This window comes from Petromyzon marinus, chromosome 69 (assembly GCF_048934315.1).
Source record: "Petromyzon marinus isolate PM22_M1 ecotype Great Lakes invasive population chromosome 69, UKy_Petmar_22M1.pri1.0, whole genome shotgun sequence".
NCBI lineage: Eukaryota > Metazoa > Chordata > Hyperoartia > Petromyzontiformes > Petromyzontidae > Petromyzon > Petromyzon marinus.
This window is the reverse complement of record NC_133735.1, coordinates 4,499,595-4,522,820: the sequence shown is the minus strand read 5'-3', so window position 1 is coordinate 4,522,820 and position 23,226 is coordinate 4,499,595. Positions and strand designations below refer to the sequence as shown.

At 56.1% G+C, this 23,226-nt stretch overlaps 1 protein-coding gene across 1 annotated transcript in view; it reads left to right on the top strand.

Moving 5' to 3' along the window:
* LOC116957028 (uncharacterized) overlaps nucleotides 1-20,902 on the top strand; it is an 86,422-nt gene extending 65,520 nt beyond the window's left edge. Inside the window, exons 18-30 of the mRNA XM_076055106.1 lie at nucleotides 1,035-1,122; nucleotides 3,012-3,100; nucleotides 3,749-4,224; nucleotides 4,596-4,710; nucleotides 5,776-5,991; nucleotides 6,651-6,793; nucleotides 8,610-8,734; nucleotides 12,379-12,500; nucleotides 12,654-12,728; nucleotides 17,086-17,172; nucleotides 17,634-17,681; nucleotides 19,309-19,414; nucleotides 20,549-20,902. Coding sequence (XP_075911221.1) covers nucleotides 1,035-1,122; nucleotides 3,012-3,100; nucleotides 3,749-4,224; nucleotides 4,596-4,710; nucleotides 5,776-5,991; nucleotides 6,651-6,793; nucleotides 8,610-8,734; nucleotides 12,379-12,500; nucleotides 12,654-12,728; nucleotides 17,086-17,172; nucleotides 17,634-17,681; nucleotides 19,309-19,414; nucleotides 20,549-20,691 — 1,833 coding nt within the window. The 3' untranslated portion in view covers nucleotides 20,692-20,902. The remainder of the gene's footprint in view (nucleotides 1-1,034; nucleotides 1,123-3,011; nucleotides 3,101-3,748; nucleotides 4,225-4,595; nucleotides 4,711-5,775; nucleotides 5,992-6,650; nucleotides 6,794-8,609; nucleotides 8,735-12,378; nucleotides 12,501-12,653; nucleotides 12,729-17,085; nucleotides 17,173-17,633; nucleotides 17,682-19,308; nucleotides 19,415-20,548) is intronic.
* The last annotated feature ends 2,324 nt before the right edge of the window (nucleotides 20,903-23,226 follow it).

Sequence of the window (23,226 nt, the reverse complement as noted above, 5' to 3'; positions counted from 1 at the left end):
ATCGGTGATGGGGCAGTTGTGGAGAGAGTGGAGAGTTTCCCATACCTGGGCAGTGTGCTTATGTCTCCCCAGTGGCGATGTTTATTACTCACCCCTCTTGCTGTTGTACTGTTCTGTTATTGTTGATTCATGTTGTTGATTTATGTTGTTGTTGATTTATGTTGTTGTTGATTTATGTTGTTGTTGATTTATGTTGTTGTTGATTTATGTTGTTGATTCATGTTGTTGTTGATTTATGTTGTTGATTTATGTTGTTGTTGATTTATGTTGTTGTTGATTTATGTTGTTGTTGATTTATGTTGTTGTTGATTTATGTTGTTGATTTATGTTGTTGTTGATTTATGTTGTTGTTGATTTATGTTGTTGTTGATTTATGTTGTTGTTGATTTATGTTGTTGATTTATGTTGTTGTTGATTTATGTTGTTGTTGATTTATGTTGTTGTTGATTTATGTTGTTGATTTATGTTGTTGATTTATGTTGTTGATTTATGTTGTTGTTGATTCATGTTGTTGTTGATTTATGTTGTTGATTTATGTTGTTGATTTATGTTGTTGTTGATTTATGTTGTTGATTCATGTTGTTGTTGATTTATGTTGTTGTTGATTTATGTTGTTGTTGATTTATGTTGTTGTTGATTTATGTTGTTGTTGATTGTTGTTGTTGATTTATGTTGTTGTTGATTTATGTTGTTGTTGATTTATGTTGTTGTTGATTTATGTTGTTGATTTATGTTGTTGTTGATTTATGTTGTTGTTGATTTATGTTGTTGTTGATTTATGTTGTTGTTGATTTATGTTGTTGATTTATGTTGTTGATTTATGTTGTTGTTGATTTATGTTGTTGTTGATTTATGTTGTTGTTGATTTATGTTGTTGTTGATTTATCTTGTTGATTTATGTTGTTGTTGATACTTCTCCCCGTGTTGTTGTTGTTGAGTCTCTGTATTGTTGTTGTTGAGTCTCCGTATTGTTGTTGATCTATGTTGTTGTTGTTGCTGATGTTGTTTCTGTTGTTGTTGTTGTTGACTCCCAGGAGATGGCCGTCGACTCCGTGGGGGGCGCCAGCGTCGTCTACCACGCCGGGGACGTGGTGGGGGGGGTCCCCGCCCCCTGCGGAGAAGGTGGGGGGGGTGGAAGGGGTGATGGGGGGGGGGATTGGGGGGTGGGGGGGGGAGTGGAAGGGGTGGGGGAGGGGGTGACGGGGGGGGGGGATTGGGGGAGGGGGAGTGGAAGGGGTGGCGAGGGGGTTTGGGGTGGGGGGGTGGAAGGGGTGGGGGAGGGGGTGGGGGAGGGGGTGACAGGGGGGGGGTGATAGGGGGCATAGCCCAGTGGGGTTGACCGAAGATTGTGTGTGGGTGTGTGTGTGTGTGGGTGTGTGTGTGAGTGTGTGTGGGTGTGTGTGGGTGTGTGTGGGTGTGTGGGTGTGGGTGGGTGGGTGTGGGTGTGTGGGTGTGTGTGGGTGTGTGGGTGTGTGTGTGTGGATGTGGGTGTGTGGGTGTGTGTGGGTGTGTGTGGGTGTGGATGGATGTTTGTGTGTGGATGTGTGTGTGGATGTGGGGAGCGATAGTGTAGCGGTTAGCGCGCTGCACTATGAACCTGGCGACCCGGGTTCGATTCCCGCTCACGGCCATCACCAGTGACGATTATCTGAACCGGTCCCGGGCCTCCCCTAGGTCGACTCAGCCTAAAATGAGTACCTGGTGCGGTGTGTAAACATTGCCACTAGGGAGACAAAGGCGGTCGGGCGTGGTGCTGGCCACCCACCCCCTCGTGTACCGTTCCGGCCTTCATAGGTGCTCGCTAACAGCACTTGTCCCTACAGTCTGTTAAGACTATATGGGGGATCTTTGTCTTTGTGTGTGGATGTGTGTGTGGGTGTGTGTGTGGATGTGTGTGTGTGGATGTGTGGGTGTGTGTGGATGTGTGGGTGTGGATGTGTGGGTGTGTGTGGATGTGTGGGTGTGTGTGAATGTGTGGGTGTGTGTGGATGTGTGGGTGTGTGTGTGTAGGTATGTGTGGATGTGTGGGTGTGTGTGGGTGTGTGTGGGTGTGTGTGGATGTGCGGGTGTGTGTGTGTGTGTGGGTGTGTGTGTGGGTGTGTGGATGTGTGGATGTGTGGGTGTGTGGGTGTGTGTGGGTGTGTGTGGATGTGCGGGTGTGTGTGTGTGTGTGTGGGTGTGTGTGTGGGTGTGTGGATGTGTGTGTGGGTATGTGTGGGTGTGTGTGGGTGTGTGTGGATGTGTGTGGATGTGCGTGTGTGTGTGTGTGGGTGTGTGGATGATGGATGTGTGGGTGTGTGTGGATGTGTGTGTGGATGTGTGGGTGTGTGTGGATGTGTGGGTGTGGATGTGTGTGTGTGGGTGTGTGTGGATGTGTGGGTGTGTGTGGATGTGTGTGTGTGGGGGTGTGTGGATGTGTGGGGTGTGTGTGTGTGTGGGTATGTGTGGGTATGTGTGGGTGTGTGTGGGTGTGTGTGTGTGGATGTGTGGGTGTGGATGTGTGGGTTTGTGGATGTGTGGGTGTGGATGTGTGGGTTTGTGGATGTGTGGGTGTGTGTCTGTGTGTGGATGTGTGGGTGTGTGTCTGTGTGTGGGTGTGTGTCTGTGTGTGGGTGTGTGGATGTGTGGGTGTGTGGGTGTGTGGATGTGTGGGTGTGTGTGGGTGTGTGGGTGTGTGTTTGTGTGTCTGTGTGTTTGTGTGTGGGTGTGTGGGTGTGTGTGTGTGTGAGCGGTGGTGTAGCGGTTAGCGCTACGCTGCGCTACGAACCCGGCGAATCCTGGTTCGATTCCCGCTCGCGGCCAACACCGGTGTCGATTATCTGAACCGGTCCCGGGCCTCCCCTAGGTCGACTCGGCCTCAAACGAGTCACCCGGCGCGATGCGTCGTAGTCACCATCGCCACCGGGGGGGGGGGGATGAATGCCGGCCTACGCACGTGCCGCCGCTGACGGCGCTTGCCCCGACGGCGTGTGAAGGCTACGCGGGGGATCTTTGCCTTTGTGTTTGTGCAGCGGAGAGTGTGGACCCGGCGCAGGTGGCGCTGGACCTGCTGCTCAACATGAGCTCCTGCAGGGAGCTGGCGCCTGCTCCCTCGCCGCAGGTGAGGCCATCGCTCTGCTCGGCATCGAGCAGAGCGCCACAGTACGTTACGCTGACCGGTGCGTCACCGCCACCTCCGTCGCCGTCGCCGCCGCCTCTGTCACCACGACCGTCGCCGCCACCGCCATCGCCGTCACCGCCACCACCACTGCCGCCACCATCGCCACCGCCACCGTCACCGCCATCGTCACCACCATCACCGTCGCCACTGCCACTGCCACCGCCACCACCGTCGCCACCGCCGTCACCACCACCGTCACAACCGTCACCACCGCCACCGTCGCCGCCGTCACCACCGCCACCGCCATAGTCGCCACCACCACCATCACCGTCGCCACCGCCGTCACCACCGCCGCCGCCGCCACCGTCACCGCTGTCACCACCACCATCACCACCGTCACCACCGCTATAGTCGCCACCACCATCACCACCACCGTCACCACCATCACCACCATCACCACCGTCACCACCATCACCACCATCACCACCGTCACCACCATCACCACCATCACCACCGTCACCACCATCACCACCATCACCACCGCTATAGTCGCCACCACCATCACCACCGTCACCACCATCACCACCATCACCGCCATCACCACCGCTATAGTCGCCACCACCATCACCACCGTCGCCACCGCCGCAGGTACCGGGTTCCGGCACCTCGACCGAAGCGCAGCAACGGCGGCAGCGTCGCCGCTCGGTGCCGGACCGGGAGCCGCCCCCTGCGGTGCCGGCTCCCGGCCAGCAGCACCGGCACCTCCACCACCAGCAGCACCTCCACCAGCAGCACCTCCACCACCAGCACCTCCACCACCTCCACCAGCACCAGCACCACCAGCACCAGCACCAGCAGCACCAGCAGCAGCAGCGCAAGGTGGTGACGCTGCACGTGGACGAGCACGGCAGCGCCGTCGTGCAGGAGACGTACGAGAGGGTCGACGCCGACGACGCCGACGACGCCGACGGCGGCACCGGCGGCGCCGGCGATGCCGAGGACGTCTTCGGGGACGACGGCGGCGGTGCCGGTGCCGGGCCGGTCGCCATCGGCGCCTGCGGCGTCGTCTCGGCGCCAGCGGACGGCGGGCTGGAGGGTGGCGCCGTCGCCGCCGCGCTGTACGGGTGGGTCGGTGTGCCGGTGTGTGGTGTGCCGGTGTGTGTGGTGTGTGATGTGTGGTGTGTGGTGTGCCGGTGTGTCGTGTGTGTGTGTGGTGTGTGGTGTGTGGTGGGTCGGTGTGTGGTGAGTCGGTGTGTGGTGTGTGGTGTGTGGTGTGTGATGTGTGGTGTGCCGGTCTGTGGTGTGCCGGTGTGTCGTGTGTGTGTGTGTGGTGTGTGGTGGGTCGGTGTGTGGTGTGTGATGTGTGGTGTGCCGGTCTGTGGTGTGCCGGTGCGTGATGTGTGGTGTGTGGTGTGTGGTGAGCCGGTGTGTGGTGTGCGATGTGCCGGTGCGTGATGTGTGGTGTGTGGTGTGGCGGTGGCGGTGGCCGTGGCAGCGGTGTGGCGCACGCGGTGGTGGTGAGCGGCGGTGGTGACCACTCTGATCTGGTGAAGCCCAACGGAGCTCTCTTCTCCGGGATCGGCGCTCACCGGGCTCACAGCACCATGCAGGTCGGTGGTGGTGATGGTGGTGGTGATGGTGGTAGTGATGGTGACGGTGGTGGTGACGGTGGTGACGGTGGTGGTAACGGTGGTGGTGATTGTGGTGGTGACGGTGGTGGTGATGGTGGTGGTGACGGTGGTGGTGATGGTGGTGGTGACGGTGGTGGTGACGGTGGTGACGGTGGTGGTGACGGTGGTGACGGTGGTGGTGGTGGTGGTGATGGTGGTGACGGTGGTGGTGGTGGTGACGGTGATGGTGGTGACGGTGGTGGTGACGGTGGTGGTGATGGTGGTGGTGACGGTGGTGGTGATGGTGGTGACAGTGGTGGTGATTGTGGTGGTGACGGTGGTGGTGATGGTGGTGGTGACGGTGGTGGTGATGGTGGTGGTGACGGTGGTGGTGATGGTGGTGACGGTGGTGGTGATGGTGGTGATGGTGGTGGTGATGGTGGTGGTGATGGTGGTGACGGTGGTGGTGACTGTGATGGTGATGGTGGTAGTGATGGTGGTAGTGGTGGTGGTGACGGTGGTGGTGATTGTGGTGGTGATTGTGGTGGTGATTGTGGTGGTGACGGTGGTGGTGACGGTGGTGGTGACGGTGGTGGTGACGGTGGTGGTGATGGTGGTGACGGTGGTGATGATGGTGGTGACGGTGGTGGTGACGGTGGTGGGTGATGGTGGTGACGGTGGTGGTGACGGTGGTGACGGTGGTGGTGATGGTGGTGACGGTGGTGGTGGTGGTGGTGATTGTGGTGGTGATTGTGGTGGTGATTGTGGTGGTGACGGTGGTGGTGATTGTGGTGGTGATGACGGTGGTGGTGATGGTGGTGACGGTGATGGTGGTGACGGTGGTGGTGATGGTGGTGGTGGTGACGGTGGTGACGGTGGTGACGGTGGTGATGGTGGTGATGGTGGTGACGGTGGTGGTGATGGTGACGGTGGTGATGGTGGTGATGGTGACGGTGGTGATGGTGGTGATGGTGGTGGTGATGGTGGTGACGGTGGTGGCGGTTACGGAGGCATCACCGACCTCATCGTCGGCCCCGGCTCTCCTTCCTTTTGCCGGCGCGGCAGAACGGCGACGATTCCTTGCCGGGGGCGGACGCCGCCCCCTCGCCGGCGCCGGCGCCGGCGCCGCCGCCGGCGCTGAAGAAGTTTTCGTGCAAGCTGTGCGGCGTGCCGTTTGGCGGTCGCGCCGAACTCGAGGCCCACAAGAGGGCCCACGCCGGGACCCTCGGGTTCAAGTGCCCCCACTGCGGGTACCAGCACGACGCCTGGGACAACGTCAGGGTGGGTGGGTGGGGGGGTGGGTGGGTGGGTGAGTGGGTGGGTGGGTGAGTGAGTGGGTGGGTGAGTGGGTGAGTGGTTAGGCTGGTGAGTGAGTGAGTGTGTGGGTATGTGAGTGAGTGTGTGGGTGGATAAACGGATGCGTGAGTGGGTGGGTGGGTGAGTGGGTGGGTGAGTGGGTGGGTGAGTGGGTGGGTGGGTGGGTGAGTGAGTGGGTGGGTGGGTGGGTGAGTGGGTGGGTGAGTGAGTGGGTGGGTGGGTGAGTGAGTGGGTGGGTGGGTGAGTGGGTGGGTGGGTGGGTGAATGAAAGGGTGGGTGAGTGAGCGGGTGGGTGAGTGGGCGAGTGGGTGAGTGGGCGGGTGGGCGGGTGAGTTGCTGAGTGGGGGGGTGGGTGGGTGGGTGGGTGAGTGGGTGGGTGAGTGAGTAAGCGAGCGAGTGAGTGAGTGAGTGAATGAGTGGATGGGTGAGTAGGTAAACTGGTGCGTGAGTGGGTGAGTGAGTGGGTGAGTGGGTAAGCGGGTGAGTGAGTGAGTGAGTGAATGATTGAATGAGTGAGCGGGTGAGTGGGTAAGCGGGTGAGTGAGTAAGTAGGCTAGCGGGCGGGCGGGCGAGCGAGCGGGCGAGCGATGGAGCGAGTCGCCCCCCGCGCCCCCTCCCCACAGGAGCACATGGCGTCCCATGCCAGCCTGCGCCCACACCGCTGCGGGCAGTGCAGCTTCGCCTCCAAAAACAAGAAGGACCTGCGGCGCCACCTGCTCACGCACACCAACGAGAAGCCCTTCGCCTGCGACGTGTGTGGACAGAGGTGACTGCTGGCGCGGTGGTGGTGGTGGTGGTCGTGGTGGTGATGATGGTGGTGGTGGTGATGGTGGTGGTCGTGGTGGTGGTGGTGGTCGTGGTGGTGATGGTGATGATGGTGGTGGTGGTGGTGATGGTGGTGGTGGTCGTGGTGGTGGTGGTCTTGGTGGTGGTGGTGATGATGGTGGTCGTGGTGGTGGTGATGGTGGTGGTGGTGATGATTCGGCCGGATAGAGGGGGCTAGATGGGCACGGCAAGGGCTAGAGAAGAGATGGAGTGATGGGTGAGTGAGTGAGTGAGTGACACGGGGTAGAGGAGAGATGGAGTGATGGGTGAGTGAGTGAGTGGGTGAGTGGCACGGGCTAGAGAAGAGATGGAGTGATGGGTGAGTGAGTGGGTGAGTGGCACGGGCTAGAGGAGAGATGGAGTGATGGGTGAGTGGGTGAGTGAGTGAGTGAGTGACACGGGCTAGAAAAGAGATGGAGTGATGGGTGAGTGAGTGAGTTAGTGGCACTGGCTAGAGGAGAGATGGAGTGATGGGTGAGTGAGTGAGTGTGTGGGTGAGTGGCACGGGCTAGAGAAGAGATGGAGTAATGGGTGAGTGGGTGAGTTAGTGAGTTAGTGGCACGGGCTAGAGGAGAGATGGAGTGATAGGTGAGTGAGTGAGTGAGTGACACGTGCTAGAGGAGAGATGGAGTGATTGGTGGGTGAGTGAGTGACACGGGCTAGATAAGAGATGGAGTGATGGGTGAGTGAGTGGGTGAGTGGCACGGGCTAGAGGAGAGATGGAGTGATGGGTGAGTGAGTGGGTGAGTGAGTGACACGGGCTAGATAAGAGATGGAGTGATGGGTGAGTGGGTGAGTGAGTGGCACGGGCTAGAGAAGAGATGGAGTGATGGGTGAGTGGGTGAGTGAGTGACACGGGCTAGAGTGGTGGTGGTGATTGTGGTAGTGGTAGTGGTGGTGATTGTGGTAGTGGTGATTGCGGTAGTGGTGGTGGTGGTGATTATGGTAGTGGTGGTGGTGATTGTGGTAGTGGTGGTGGTGGTGATTGTGGTGGTGGTGATTGTGGTAGTGGTGGTGATTGTGGTAGTGGTGGTGATTGTGGTAGTGGTAGTGGTGGTGATTGTGGTAGTGGTGGTGGTGATTGTGGTGGTGGTGATTGTGGTAGTGGTGGTGATTGTGGTAGTGGTGGTGATTGTGGTAGTGGTGGTGATTATGGTGGTAGTGGTGGTGGTGATTGTGGTAGTGGTGGTGGTGATTGTGGTGGTGGTGATTGTGGTGGTCGTGGTGATTGTGGTGGTGGTGATTGTGGTAGTGGTGGTGGTGATTGTGGTAGTGGTGGTGGTGATTGTGGTAGTGGTAGTGGTGGTGGTGATTGTGGTAGTGGTAGTGGTGGTGGTGATTGTGGTAGTGGTGGTGATTGTGGTAGTGGTGGTGATTGTGGTAGTGGTGGTGATTGTGGTAGTGGTGGTGATTGTGGTGGTGGTGGTGATTGTGGTGGTGATTGTGGTGGTGGTGGTAGTGGTGGTGATTGTGGTGGTGACTGTGGTGGTGGTGGTGATTGTGGTGGTGGTGATTGTGGTGGTGATTGTGGTGGTGGTAGTGGTGGTGATTGTGGTGGTGACTGTGGTGGTGGTGGTGATTGTGGTGGTGACTGTGGTGGTGGTGGTGATTGTGGTGGTGATTGTGGTGGTGGTGGTGGTGGTAGTGGTGGTGATTGTGGTAGTGGTGGTGGTGACTGTGGTGGTGGTGATTGTGGTAGTGGTGTTGATTGTGGTGGTGGTGATTGTGGTGGTGACTGGCGGTGCCGTCCACCGCAGGTTTAACCGCAACGGGCACCTCAAGTTCCACATGGACCGCCTGCACAGCAGCGCCGACTCCGCAGAGAAGAAGCTGAGGACACAAACATTCCTGCTGACCGCCACAGACGAGGCCATCCTGCAGAGTGCGGTCACTCACTGGGTCACTCACTGGGTCACCCACTCACTGGGTCACTCACTGGGTCACTTTCTGGGTCACCCACTCACTGGGTTACTCACTGGGTCACTCACTGGGTCACTCACTGGGTCACTCACTGGGTCCCTCACTGGGTCACTCACTGGGTCACTCACTGGGTCACTCACTGGGTCACTCACACGGTCACTCACTGGGTCACTCACTGGGTCACTCACTGGGTCACTCACTGGGTCACTCACTGGGTCACTCACACGGTCACTCACTGGGTCACTTACTGGGTCACCCACTCACTGGGTCACTCACTGGGTCACTCACTGGGTCACTCACTGGGTCACTCACTCACTGGGTCACTCACACGGTCACTCACTGGGTCACTCACTGGGTCACTCACTGGGTCACCCACTCACTGGGTCACTCACTGGGTCACTCACTGGGTCACTCACACGGTCACTCACTGGGTCACTCACTGGGTCACTCACTTACTGGGTCACTCACTGGGTCACTCACTGGGTCACCCACTCACTGGGTCACCCACTCACTGGGTCACTCACTGGGTCACTCACTGGGTCACTCACTGCGTCACTCACACGGTCACTCACTGCGTCACTCACTGCGTCACTCACACGGTCACTCACACGGTCACTCACTGGGTCACTCACTGGGTCACTCACTGGGTCACCCACTCACTGGGTCACTCACTGGGTCACTCACTGGGTCACTCACTGGGTCACTCACTGCGTCACTCACACGGTCACTCACTGGATCACTCACACGGTCACTCACTGGGTCACTCACTGGGTCACTCACTGGGTCACCCACTCACTGGGTCACTCACTGGGTCACTCACTGGGTCACTCACTGGGTCACCCACTCACTGGGTCACTCACTGGGTCACTCACTGGGTCACTCACTCACTGGGTCACTCACTGGGTCACTCACTGGGTCACTCACTGGGTCACTCACTCACTGGGTCACTCACTGGGTCACTCACTGGGTCACTCACTCACTGGGTCACTCACTGGGTCACTCACTGGGTAACCCACTCACTGGGTCACTCACTGGGTCACTCACACGGTCACTCACTGGGTCACTTACTGGGTCACCCACTCACTGGGTCACTCACTGGGTCACTCACTGGGTCACTCACTCACTGGGTCACTCACACGGTCACTCACTGGGTCACTCACTGGGTCACTCACTGGGTCACCCACTCACTGGGTCACTCACTGGGTCACTCACTGGGTCACTCACTGGGTCACTCACACGGTCACTCACTGGGTCACTCACTGGGTCACTCACTTACTGGGTCACTCACTGGGTCACTCACTGGGTCACCCACTCACTGGGTCACCCACTCACTGGGTCACTCACTGGGTCACTCACTGCGTCACTCACACGGTCACTCACTCACTGGGTCACTCACACGGTCACTCACTGGGTCACTCACTGGGTCACTCACTGGGTCACCCACTCACTGGGTCACTCACTGGGTCACTCACTGGGTCACTCACACGGTCACTCACTGGGTCACTCACTGGGTCACTCACTTACTGGGTCACTCACTGGGTCACTCACTGGGTCACCCACTCACTGGGTCACTCACTGGGTCACTCACTGGGTCACTCACTCACTGGGTCACTCACTGGGTCACTCACTGGGTCACTCACTAGGTCACTCACTCACTGGGTCACTCACTGGGTCACTCACTGGGTCACTCACTCACTGGGTCACTCACTGGGTCACTCACTGGGTCACCCACTCACTGGGTCACTCACTGGGTCACTCACTGGGTCACCCACTCACTGGGTCACTCACTGGGTCACTCACTGGGTCACTCACTGGGTCACTCACTCACTGGGTCACTCACACGGTCACTCACTGGGTCACTCACTGGGTCACTCACTGGGTCACCCACTCACTGGGTCACTCACTGGGTCACTCACTGGGTCACTCACTGGGTCACTCACACGGTCACTCACACGGTCACTCACTGGGTCACTCACTTACTGGGTCACTCACTGGGTCACTCACTGGGTCACCCACTCACTGGGTCACCCACTCACTGGGTCACTCACTGGGTCACTCACTGCGTCACTCACACGGTCACTCACTGCGTCACTCACACGGTCACTCACACGGTCACTCACTGGGTCACTCACTGGGTCACTCACTGGGTCACCCACTCACTGGGTCACTCACTGGGTCACTCACTGGGTCACTCACTGGGTCACTCACTGCGTCACTCACACGGTCACTCACTGGATCACTCACACGGTCACTCACTGGGTCACTCACTGGGTCACTCACTGGGTCACCCACTCACTGGGTCACTCACTGGGTTACTCACTGGGTCACTCACTGGGTCACCCACTCACTGGGTCACTCACTGGGTCACTCACTGGGTCACTCACTCACTGGGTCACTCACTGGGTCACTCACTGGGTCACTCACTGGGTCACTCACTCACTGGGTCACTCACTGGGTCACTCACTGGGTCACTCACTCACTGGGTCACTCACTGGGTCACTCACTGGGTCACCCACTCACTGGGTCACTCACTGGGTCACTCACTGGGTCACCCACTCACTGGGTCACTCACTCACTGGGTCACTCACTGGGTCACTCACTCACTGGGTCACTCACTGGGTCACTCACTTAGTCACCCTTATTGTCACTCAGTCACTCACTCGCTCACACGGTTACTCAGTCACAGTCACTCACTCACTCACGCGGTCACTCACTCACTCAGTCACTCACTCACTCAGTCACTCACTCAGTCACTCACTCAGTCACATAGTCACTCAGTCACATAGTCACTCATTCACATAGTCACTCAGTCACATAGTCACTCAGTCACTCAGTCACTCGCTCAGTCACTCGCGCGGTCACTCGCTCAGTCACTCATGCGGTCACTTAGTCACAGTCACTTGCACAGTCACTCACTCAGTCACTCACTCAGTCACTCACTCACTCGCTCAGTCACTCGCTCAGTCACTCACGCGGTTAATCAGTCACATAGTCACTCACTCAATCAGTCACTCACTCAGTCACTCACTCAATCAGTCACTCGCTCAGTCACTTGCTCAGTCACTCACGCGGTCACTCAGTCACATATTCACTTGCACAGTCACTCACTCACTCACACAGTTGTGTTGGTGCTGGCAGTGGTGGTGGCGATGGTTGTGTTGGTGGTGGTTATATTGGTGGTGGTGGCGATGGTTGTGTTGGTGGTGGTTATATTGGTGGTGGTGGTGGCGATGGTTGTGTTGGTGGTGGTTATATTGGTGGGTGGTGGTGGCGATGGTTATATTGGTGGTGGTGGCGATGGTTGTGTTGGTGGTGGTGGTGGTGGCCGTGGTGGTTCCGGCTTGATGGCGACGCTGCGGGCGATGATGCTGCTCACTTTGGCTGCGGTCGCTCGTCGCCGTGGCTACAGTCGGTCGGTCACCTTGGCTACGGTCGGTCTCATCGCCACGGCTACGGTCGGTCACCTTGGCTACGGTCGGTCGCCGAAGCTGCGGTCGGTTGGTTGGTCGCCGTGGATACGGCAAGTCGGTCACCTTGGCTACGGTCGGTCCGTCGCCACGGCTACGGTCGGTCGGTGACGGTGGCTACGGCCGGTTTGCCGTGCAGGCCTGCAGGCCGCCCAGGGCCCCGCGGGGTTGGAGGGAGCTGCCGACGGCCTCGCGGCCTGCGACCACCACCACCACCATCACCACGTCGTGGTGGAGCAGGCTACCGGGGCCCTGGAGCAGGCGAGTCGCTCACCACCTCCCTCCCTCCCACCACTCCCTCCCTCCCACCACTCCCCCCCCACCACCACCACCCCTGCTTCCCCCCACCACTCCCCCCACCACCACCACCAGCCCCGCCCTCTGAGTGAACCTGCCCTCTGTGTTACTCTGCAGGAGCAGGCCGCTTTCATCCACCACTTCACAGCTGACGGCCCCAACATCCAGCAGCTGGTGACAGCAGACAACCGGGTGGGTGGGGGTGGGTGGTGGTGGGTGGGGGTGGGTGGGGGTGGGTGGGGGTGGGTGGGGGTGGGTGGGTGGGTGGGGGTGGGTGGGTGGGTGGGGGTGGGTGGGTGGGTGGGGGTGGGTGGGGTGGGGTGGGTGGGTGGGGTGGGTGGGGTGGGTGGGTGGTGGTGGGTGGGTGGGTGGGGGTGGGTGGGTGGGTGGGGGTGGGTGGGTGGGTGGGTGGGTGGGGGTGGGTGGGTGGGTGGGGGTGGGCAGTGGGTGGGCCGTGCCAACGCCGTGTTGGTGGTAGCTGTGTTTGTGGTACCACCAACACAGCCACCACCAACACAGGCACCACCAACCTCCTCGTGGTGCCGGACAGGCAACGCTGTCGTGGGCAGTGCCGTGGGGGGAGGGCCAACTGAGATTGGCCTTTCCCCTCATGGCGTTTGTGACCACCACAGCGACCAAAAGGGGGCTCTGGACGGGTGCGAGGGGCTGGTAACCCCTCCACTTTCAATTAATTACCACTAAACCATAACGGAATTTTTTTATTAATAAGCTTGTGCCGGAGGCCCCGGGGGACAGGCGTCTATGACGTCTCCTGGCCAAACCCTGTTTGGCGGAGCCAGCAGACTGAATATCTACCCTCGGGGCTCCTCCAGAAACAACAAAAAACCACTACGGGTGGCCACGTGGAATGTTCGAACGCTCACTGCGGAGGAGAGGCTGCCACTCCTCTGTCGGGAGCTGGACCGGTACCGCATGGATCTGTGGTATTCAGGAGGTCCGGTGGACCGGCTCTGGCTCCTGCCACCATGAGGGGTGGACAGTCCTCTACTCGGGGCAGCAGACTGCCAAACAACAGGGAGTGGCTCTTCTTCTGAACAAGAGAATGAAGGGGGCGTGGGAGCGTGGTGGTGAGGTGTGGGAAGCTGTAAGCCCCAGGCTATTTTGGGCTTTCCTTCCCATAAACCAGAGGCGAGGAGTGGTGGTCGTTGTCACTTACGCCCCCATCGAAGACGAACATCCGTGGAGAGATGTAGGCAAGGCCGATGAGTCGGATGCCTTCTATGACCTCCTGTCACAGGTGCTGGCTAAAGTGGCCCCTCGGGATATACTCATCTTGTTGGGTGATTTCAATGGTCGAGTTGGTCATGATGCTGGCACCTGGTCTGGAGTGATTGGAAGGCATGGGCCAGATCAGCTCAATAACAACGGTAGGAGGCTGCTAGATTTTTGTGCAGCCCATGGGCTTGTAGTTACCAACCACGCTGTTCCGGCATTGGCGCATCCACACAACATCATGGATGCATGCCGGGTCCAAGCAAGAACATCTGCTGGACTACTTAGTGTTGGAACAGCGGATGCGAGCCCATGTCCTTGACACCAGGACCTACCGTGGAGCTGATCTGCCTTCTGACAATCGACTAGTCATCTGTAAGATGCGCCTGCCATTCCTCCACTCCGGTGGTGGGTGTACACCCAGGACCCCATTCCAACCTAAAGTGGCCTGGTCTCAGTTATCTGATGAAAGTTGCAATCGACAATTTCATCATTGCTTGCGGCTGGGGTTGGCATCGTCCCCCACTCCTCCTGATGTCGAGGGTAAATGGGCGAGGTTTAGGACTGTGACTCATGCAGCTGCAATGGCTGCTTTGGGTACGTGGTCCAGACCTCCCCAGAGACCCTGGTTGATGGAGGAGGTGTTCAGGATGGTTGAGAAAAAGCAACAGGCCCACTGTCATCGGCTAACAGAATCCCACGTCGGAGAATGAGGAGGCTTACCGCAGCCTTCGCTCGGAGGTTCGGAGAGCCGTTGAGGCGCTGCAAGGATGGGTGGTGGTCGCGGGTTGCTGAGGAGATGGAATCTGCTTCAGTGGCCCACGATCACAAATCTCTATTTGTCCATCAAAAAAGTAACCTGCAGCGCCACACCTATTACCATCATTAGGGGAAAAAAACGGTGATCCAATCTCTGACCCCCAGGAACAGGTTTGCAGATTTGCTGAGCATTTCTGAGGTCCTGGGGGAGGGAAAATCCCTCAACCAGGAAAACATCGTGGCACAAAGTGAGGATGACCCTGCTGAGGCTGCGGTGCCTCAAATATTGGAAGAAGTCACCCCCTGTGAGTGGCTGGCTGAGGTGCCATCTGCTGAGGAAGTATTGAAGGCGATCTGGAGTCTGAGACCAGGAAAGGCAGCGGGCAGAGATGATTTCCCAAGCGAAATGCTGAGGGAGGGTGGTGTTTGTGCACAGACTGCCGTATATGACATCATAACAACAGTCTGGACCACTGGACGGGTTCCGCAGGATTGGAAGGATGCCCTGGTGGTCACCCTCTTTAAGAAGGGGGACCGCACAGACTGTAACAACTACAGGGGCATCTCACTCCTCAGTGTGCCGGGAAAGGTCCTGGCAAGGATTATTCAACATCGCCTTGCCAGGCACGCTGAGGAAAGGCTTGCGGAGCCCCAATGCGGTTTCAGGAAAGGGCGGTCCTGCACAGATGCCATATTTTCTGTCCGTCTGCTACAGCAGAGGTGTAGGGAATTCCAGCTAGACCTACATCTCTGCTTTATTGATCTGGTCAAGGCCTATGATACCATCAGTAGGCCTGGGCTCTGGGTTGTTCTTCGTGCTTTTGGAGTACCTGACCCTCTGCTCACGATCATTAAGGACCTTCATGATGGTGAGCGGGCCCGGGTAAAACTACGTGGCCAGGAGTCGGAGCCATTCCCAGTACACCTTGGGGTGCGACAGGGATGTCCTCTGGCTCCCACATTATTTAACATCTATTTTGACCACGTAGTTCGTGAAGCCTTCAATAGCTGTACCGGGGGAATCTCCATATGGTACAGATATATTGGGAGGCTGATCGATGCCCGGGTGCGGTCAAGGGATGGCTCCATATTGCTCAACCACGTTATGTATGCCGATGATTTGGTAATAGCTGCTCATTCAGAGGAGGAGTTGGAGACGCTGCTGCTGAGACTGGAGCGTGCCACTAAGAGATGGGGCCTTACCATCAGCCCCACCAAAACTAAGCACCTGCCTGGGTATTTTGTACCATCGGACACTCCACCCCCACGACTCCCAATCGGTGATGGGGCAGTTGTGGAGAGAGTGGAGAGTTTCCCATACCTGGGCAGTGTGCTTATGACCGGGTCCAGTTTAACAGCAGAGGTCTCACTCCAAATCAGTCGAGCGGCAATATCTTTTCATCGGTTGCGTAACGCTGTGTGGAAGCTACCTGGTCTGTCGCTCCGCACTAAGCTTCAGGTCTTCTTGGCCACGGTCATTCCTTCCCTTCTCTACGCTTGCGAAACGTGGACCCCCCTAATGGAACACCTTCGCCGGTTAGAAACATTTAGGCTAGCCTGCCCTAGATCCATCCTGGGTTTCACCAGGCTGGATTGTGTGAGGAGCTCATAAATCTTTGAAAGATCTGGGCAAGGTCCCATCGGTGAGCTCCTCCAGCAGGCAAGGCTGCGTTGGCTGGGTCACGTAGCCCGCATGCCCATCCACCGCATGCCGAAACAGCTTTTTTTCGGCCGGATCGAGGGGGCTAAACGGGCGCGGCACGGGCTAAAGAAGAGATGGAGTGATGTGGTACAGGAGGACGTGGAGCTGAGTGGACTTGCCTATGACCGGTACCAGCGGTGTCAAGATCGGCCTCAGTGGAGGAGGCTCGTGAAGGACGCTACTGGACAGTTGGAGGCAGTCACCCTCCAACAACAACGGAGGGCGGAAGAGCGACGCTCACAACAACGAGCGGAGCGCCGGGTGGCTAAGGGTGGCTAAAGCACAGCAGGTTGGCACAGTAGGGGGCACAGGTGGTGCATCAGCCAGTCATCTCAGTCAGTCGACCCGTGGCACCTGGGTCTGCCCCGTGACCTCCTGCCAGCGAGCGTTCAACACTTCACGTGGCCTCAAGGTGCACATAGCCTGGCACAAGCGTCGTGGTGACATCACCGCCACTTAGTGGCGAATGGCGGTTGTTGTTGTTGTGTCTATGTGTGTGTGTCTGTGTGTGTCTATGTGTGTGTGTGTCTATGTGTGTGTGCGTGTCTGTGTGTGTGTCTATGTGTGTGTGTCTATGTGCATGTCTATGTGTGTGTGTCTATGTGCGTGTCTATGTGTGTGTGTCTATGTGCGTGTCTATGTGTGTGTGCGTGTCTGTGTGTGTGTCTATGTGTGTTTGTGTCTATATGTGCGTGTCTATGTGTGTCTATATGTGCGTGTGTGTGTGTGTCTATGTGTGGGTGTGTGTCTATGTGTGTGTGTCTATGTGTGTGTGTGTCTATGTGTGTGTGTGTCTATGTGTGTGTGTGTCTATGTGTGTGTGTCTATGTGTGTGTGTCTATGTGTGTCACACAGGTGCAGTACATCATCTCTCAGGACGGGGTGCAGCATCTGCTGCCCCAGGAGTGCATCGTGGCGGTGCCCGAGGGACATCACATACAGGTGGTGAGGGGCACGTGCACACACAACAACAACAACAACCAGACAACAACAACAACAACAACCATCAGACAACTACAATGGTGGGACATCACCGCGGCGCCCGGCTGGGTGGCGCTTGGGCGATGTCGTCTTGTGAAGTGGTCATGTGACAGACGCAGCAGATGGCGTGGGTTGACTGCTGTGCCAGGCTAGGTGCAGGAGGAGGAGGTCACGGGGCAGGCCCAGCAGGTGGTGTGGGTTGACTGCTGTGCCAGGCTAGGTGCAGGAGGAGGATGTCACGGTAGTGGTAGTTTCTGCTGTTGATGTGGTTGTGGTGGTGGTAGTTGTTGTGGTTGTTGTTGATGTGGTGGTTGTGCTTGTTGATGTGGTCGTGGTCGATGTTGTGGTGGTTGTTGTTGTGGTTGTTGTTGATGTGGTGGTTGTTGTTGATGTGGTGGTTGTGGTTGTTTGCGGTTGTGCAGCTGCAGGATCACCAGATTCACCACATCCAGTATGAACAGGACATGGAGGTGAATCACACACATCACTATCATCACCATCACCACCATCACCACCACCATCATCACCACCATCACCACCATCATCACCACCATCGCCACCATCGCCACCATCATCATCACCACCATCATCACCATCACCACCACCATCACCACCATCATCACCACCATCACCACCATCATCACCACCATCACTACCAGCATCATCACCATCGCTACCATCGCCACCATCACCACCACCATCATCATCATCATCATCACCGCCACCATCACCACCACCATCATCATCATCATCACCGCCACCATCACCACCACCATCATCATCATCACCACCACCATCATCACCAGCTGCATCACCACCATCACCACCACCATCATCACCATTACCATCATCACCACCATCACCACCACCATCATCACCACCATCACCACCACCATCGTCACCATCATCACCATCATCACCACCATCATCACCATCATCACCACCATCATCACCATCACCACCACCATCATCACCACCATCACCACCACCATCATCACCAGCATCACCACCATCACCACCACCATCATCACCAGCATCACCACCATCACCACCACCATCATCACCATCACTACCATCACCACCACCATCATTACCAGCATCACCACCATCACCACCACCACCATCATCACCACCATCACCACCATCATCACCACCATCACCACCATCATCACCACCATCACCACCACCATCATCACCACCATCATCATCACCATCATCACCACCATCACCACCATCACCACCACCATCACCACCATCATCATCAGCACCATCATCACCATTACCATCACCACCATCATCACCACCATCACCACCATCACTACCATCACTACCATCATTACCACTATCACTACCATCATCACCACTATCACTACCATCACCACCACCATCACTACCATCACCACCACCATCACTACCATCACCACCATCACTACCACCACCATCACTAACATCACCATCACTACTACCACCATAACCACCACCATCACTCCCACCACCATCACCACCATCATCACCATCACCACCACCATCACTACCACCATCACTACCACCACCATCATCACCATCACCACCACCATCACTACCACCATCATCACCACCACCATCACTACCACCACTATCACTACCACCACCACTACCATCGCCATCACCACCACCATCACCACCACTATCACCACCATCACTACCACCACCACTACCATCGCCATCACCACCACTATCACCACCGCTATCACCACCACCGCTACCCACCGCTATCACCACCACCACCATCATCATCATCACGATCACCACCATCATCAACAACAACATCATCACCGTCATCACAGCGACACAGGTTGCCACGGCGACGTGGGTTGACATGGCGACGCGGGTTGCCACGGCGACGTGGGTTGCCGTGGCGACGCGGGTTGCCACGGCGACGTGGGTTGCCGTGTTGAAGCGGGTTGCCACGGCGACGTGGGTTGACGTGGCGACGCGGGTTGCCACGGCGACACGGGTTGCCGTGGTGACGCGGGTTGCCACGGCGACGCGGCTGGCATGTTTGACGCCGACACGGTTGCCACGGCGATGACGCGGTTGCCACTCCCGGCTACGCAGGGTGGAGGCCACATCGAGTTTGTGCCGGTGCCGGTGGTGCTCCCGGAGGAGGAGGAGGAGGAGGTGGCGGCAGCGGCGGCGGCAGCGGCACAGTCGGCTGTGTCCGGTGAGAGCCCCGGTACCCCCACAACCGTAACCATCACCACCACCGCTATCACCACCACCGCTATCACCACCACCACTATCACCACCACCGCTATCACCACCACCACCACTATCACCACCACCGCTATCACCACCACCGCTGTCACCACCACCACTATCACCACCACCGCTATCACCACCACCACTATCACCACCACTATCACCACCACCGCTATCACCCCCACCGCTATCACCACCACCGCTATCACCACCGCTATCACCATCACCACTATCACCACCACCGCTATCACCACCACCGCTATCACCACCGCTATCACCACAGCTATCACCATCACCACTATCACCACCACCGCTATCACCACCACCGCTATCACCACCGCTATCACCACCGCTATCACCACCGCTATCACCACCACCACTATCACCACCACCGCTATCACCACCACCGCTATCACCACCGCTATCACCACAGCTATCACCACCACCACTATCACCACCACCGCTATCACCACAGCTATCACCACAGCTATCACCACCACCGCTATCACCACCACTATCACCGTGTGTGAATGTATGTGTGTGTGTACGTGAATGTGAGTGTGTGCGAGTGAGTGAATGTGTGAGTGAGTGTGAGTGTGTGAATGAGTGTATGAGTGTATGAGTGAATGTGTGAGTGTGTATGAGTGAGTGTGTGAATGTGTGTGAATGTGTGAGTGAATGTGAGTGTGTGAGTGAGTGTGTGAATGTGTGAATGTGTGTGTGAATGTGAGTGTGTGAGTGAGTGTGTGAATGTGTGAATGTGAGTGTATGAGTGAGTGTATGTGAGTGTGTGTGAATGTGTATGTGTGTGAATGTGTATGTGTGTGTGTGTGAATGTGTATGTGTGTGTGTGTGAATGTGTATGTGTGTGTGAATGTGTATGTGTGTGTATGTGTATGTGTGTGAATGTGTATGTGTGTGAATGTGTATGTGTGTGTGAATGTGTATGTGTGTGTGTGTGAATGTGTATGTGTGTGTGTGTGAATGTGTATGTGTGTGTGAATGTGTATGTGTGTGTGTGAATGTGTATGTGTGTGTGTGTGAGTAACCTGTGTGTGCGTGTGTGCGTGCGGCACGTGCCGTGGTGTCGGTTCAGCGGCTGCAGAATCCGCCTCGGATCAGCCGCCGGACCTCTACGTGGCGGAGATCGCCGGCGCCGGCGATCCGCTGTGCCGGGCCCCGCGCTACGCCGTGCCGCCAGGAGGAGCCGTCGCCACCTACGCGGCAGAAGATCGGTGACCGCATCCCCCCGCCACCTTCGCGAGGCCGCGGTGCGAACCGACGGACGTCCTCGGCTCCACGGACGTGCGCCCGCCGCCACCGCCAGGCTTCATGCCGTCGGCCTTCGCCGGTCCTGCCGGCAGCTTCGTTTGCCGCCGCTTGGCCAAATCGGCGAGGGCTTATCGCGGCCGCCGGATTTGTTTTGGGCGCGCCTCTTGGTGGGTGGGAGAGTGGGTGGGAGAGTGGGTGGGTGGGAGAGTGGGTGGTAGAGTGGTAGAGTGGGTGAGAGTAGGAGAGTGGCAGAGTGGGTGGGTGGGTGAGTGGGTGGGTGGGTGAGTGGGTGGGAGAGTGGGTGGGTGGGAGGGTGGGTGGGTGGGTTGGTGGGTGGCAGAGTGGGTGGGTGGGTGGCAGAGTGGGTGGGTTGGTGGGTGGGAGAGTGGGTGGGTGGGAGAGTGGGTGGTAGAGTGAGTGAGAGTAGGAGAGTGGCAGAGTGGGTGGGTGGGAGAGTGGGTGGGTGGCAGAGTGGGTGGGTGGGAGAGTGGGTGGGTGGGAGAGTGGGTGGGTGGGAGAGTGGGTGGGTGGGAGAGTGGGTGGGTGGGTGGGAGAGTGGGTGGTAGAGTGAGTGAGAGTAGGAGAGTGGCAGAGTGGGTGGGTGGGAGAATGAGTGGGTGGGTGGGAGAATGAGTGGGTGGGTAGGTGGCAGAGTGGGTGGGTGGGTGGGAGAGTGAGTGGGTGGGTGGATGGCAGAGTGGGTGGGTTGGTGGGTGGGAGGGTGGGTTGGTGAGTGGGTGGGTGATTGGGTGGGTGAGTGGGTGGGTGGGTAAATGGGTGAGGTGGATGATGTGGGTGAATGGGATGTTAACTGATAGCTGATAACTATAAACTATTATTTATGTGACGAGGTAATAGGAAGGTGATCAGTATCACCACTGTAGGTGTGTATGTGTGTATATTTGTGTATATATCACGACATGTTTGGGGTTAGATCGCGTGAAAATATAAATGTTGTGTCGTTAAACCCTCCACCACCCAACACAGCCAATTAGTAACAGGGCTTCGTTACTAGTACAGCACTAGTGTGTAGGGTAGTGTGTAGTGTAGTGAGTAGTGTATAGCGTAGTGTAGTAGTGTATAATGTAGTGAGTAGTGTATAGTGTAGTGTATAGTGTAGTGTAGTAGTGTATAATGTAGTGAGTAGTGTATAGTGTAGTAGTGTATAGTGTAGTGTATAGTGTAGTGAGTAGTGTATAGTGTATAGTGTAGTGGTGTATAATGTAGTGTATAGTGTAGTTTAGTAATGTAGTGTAGTAGTGTATAATGTAGTGAGTAGTGCATAGTGTAGTAGTGCATAGTGTAGTGTGATAGTGTATAGTGTCGTGAGTAGTGTAGTGTAGTAGTGTATAATGTAGTGTATAGTGTAGTAGTGCATAGTGTAGTGTAGTAATGTATAGTGTAGTGTAGTAGTGTATAATGTAGTGAGTAGTGTATAGTGTAGTAGTGTATCGTGTAGTGTATAGTGTAGTGTATAATGTAGTGTATAGTGTAGTGTATAGTGTAGTGTATAGTGTACAGGGACGGAGCCAGGATTTCAGGCCGGGGTGACATTCAACAAATGTTAAAATCAAGAATGATTTAGAGAGAGTCAGGCTGTTGAACTTAGACGCCCTCGGTTGGCGACTCACTCTGACAATGCAGTTGCACGGAGTCCGCCAGACCGAGTGTCGTACACTTACACGCAGAATGTCACCCTGTCACTCCCCCTGGCTCCGCCCCTGATAGTGTAGTGTATGGTAGTGTATAGTGTAGTGTAGTGTTTAGTAGTGTAGTGTATTGTATAGTGTAGTGTAGTGTGTAGTAGTGTCGTGTGTAGTGTATAGTATAGTAGTGTAGTGTATAGTGTAGTGTATAGTAGTGTAGTGTATAGTAGTGTATAGTAGTATAGTGTATAGTAGTGTAGTGTATAGTGTAGTGTATAGTAGTGTAGTGTATAGTGTAGTGTATAGTAGTGTAGTGTATAGTAGTGTATAGTGTAGTGTATAGTAGTGTAGTGTATAGTAGTGTATAGTGAAGTGTATAGTAGTGTAGTGTATTGTATAGTAGTGTAGTGTAGAGTAGTTTGTAGAGTAGAGTGTAGTGTATAGTAGTGTAGTGTATAGTAGTGTAGTGTATAGTAGTGTAGTGTATAGTAGTGCAGTGTATAGTAGTGTAGTGTATAGTGTAGTTTATAGTAGTGTAGTGTATAGTGTAGTGTATAGTAGTGTAGTGTATAGTGTAGTGTATAGTAGTGTAGTGTATAGTAGTGTAGAGTAGTTTGTAGTGTATAGTGTAGTGTATAGTAGTGCAGTGTATAGTAGTGTAGTGTATAGTGCAGTGTATAGTGTAGTGTATAGTGTAGTGTATAGTGTAGTGTATAGTAGTGTAGTTTACAATCCGAACGCCGTGACGCTCCGCCAGTAATTACAACTGGCGCCATGAGGCGGGCCGCCAGGCTTGTGGAGAAATCTCCGTTTCGTTTTGACGACACGTTTACACATTTACGCGATCCCACCCCCC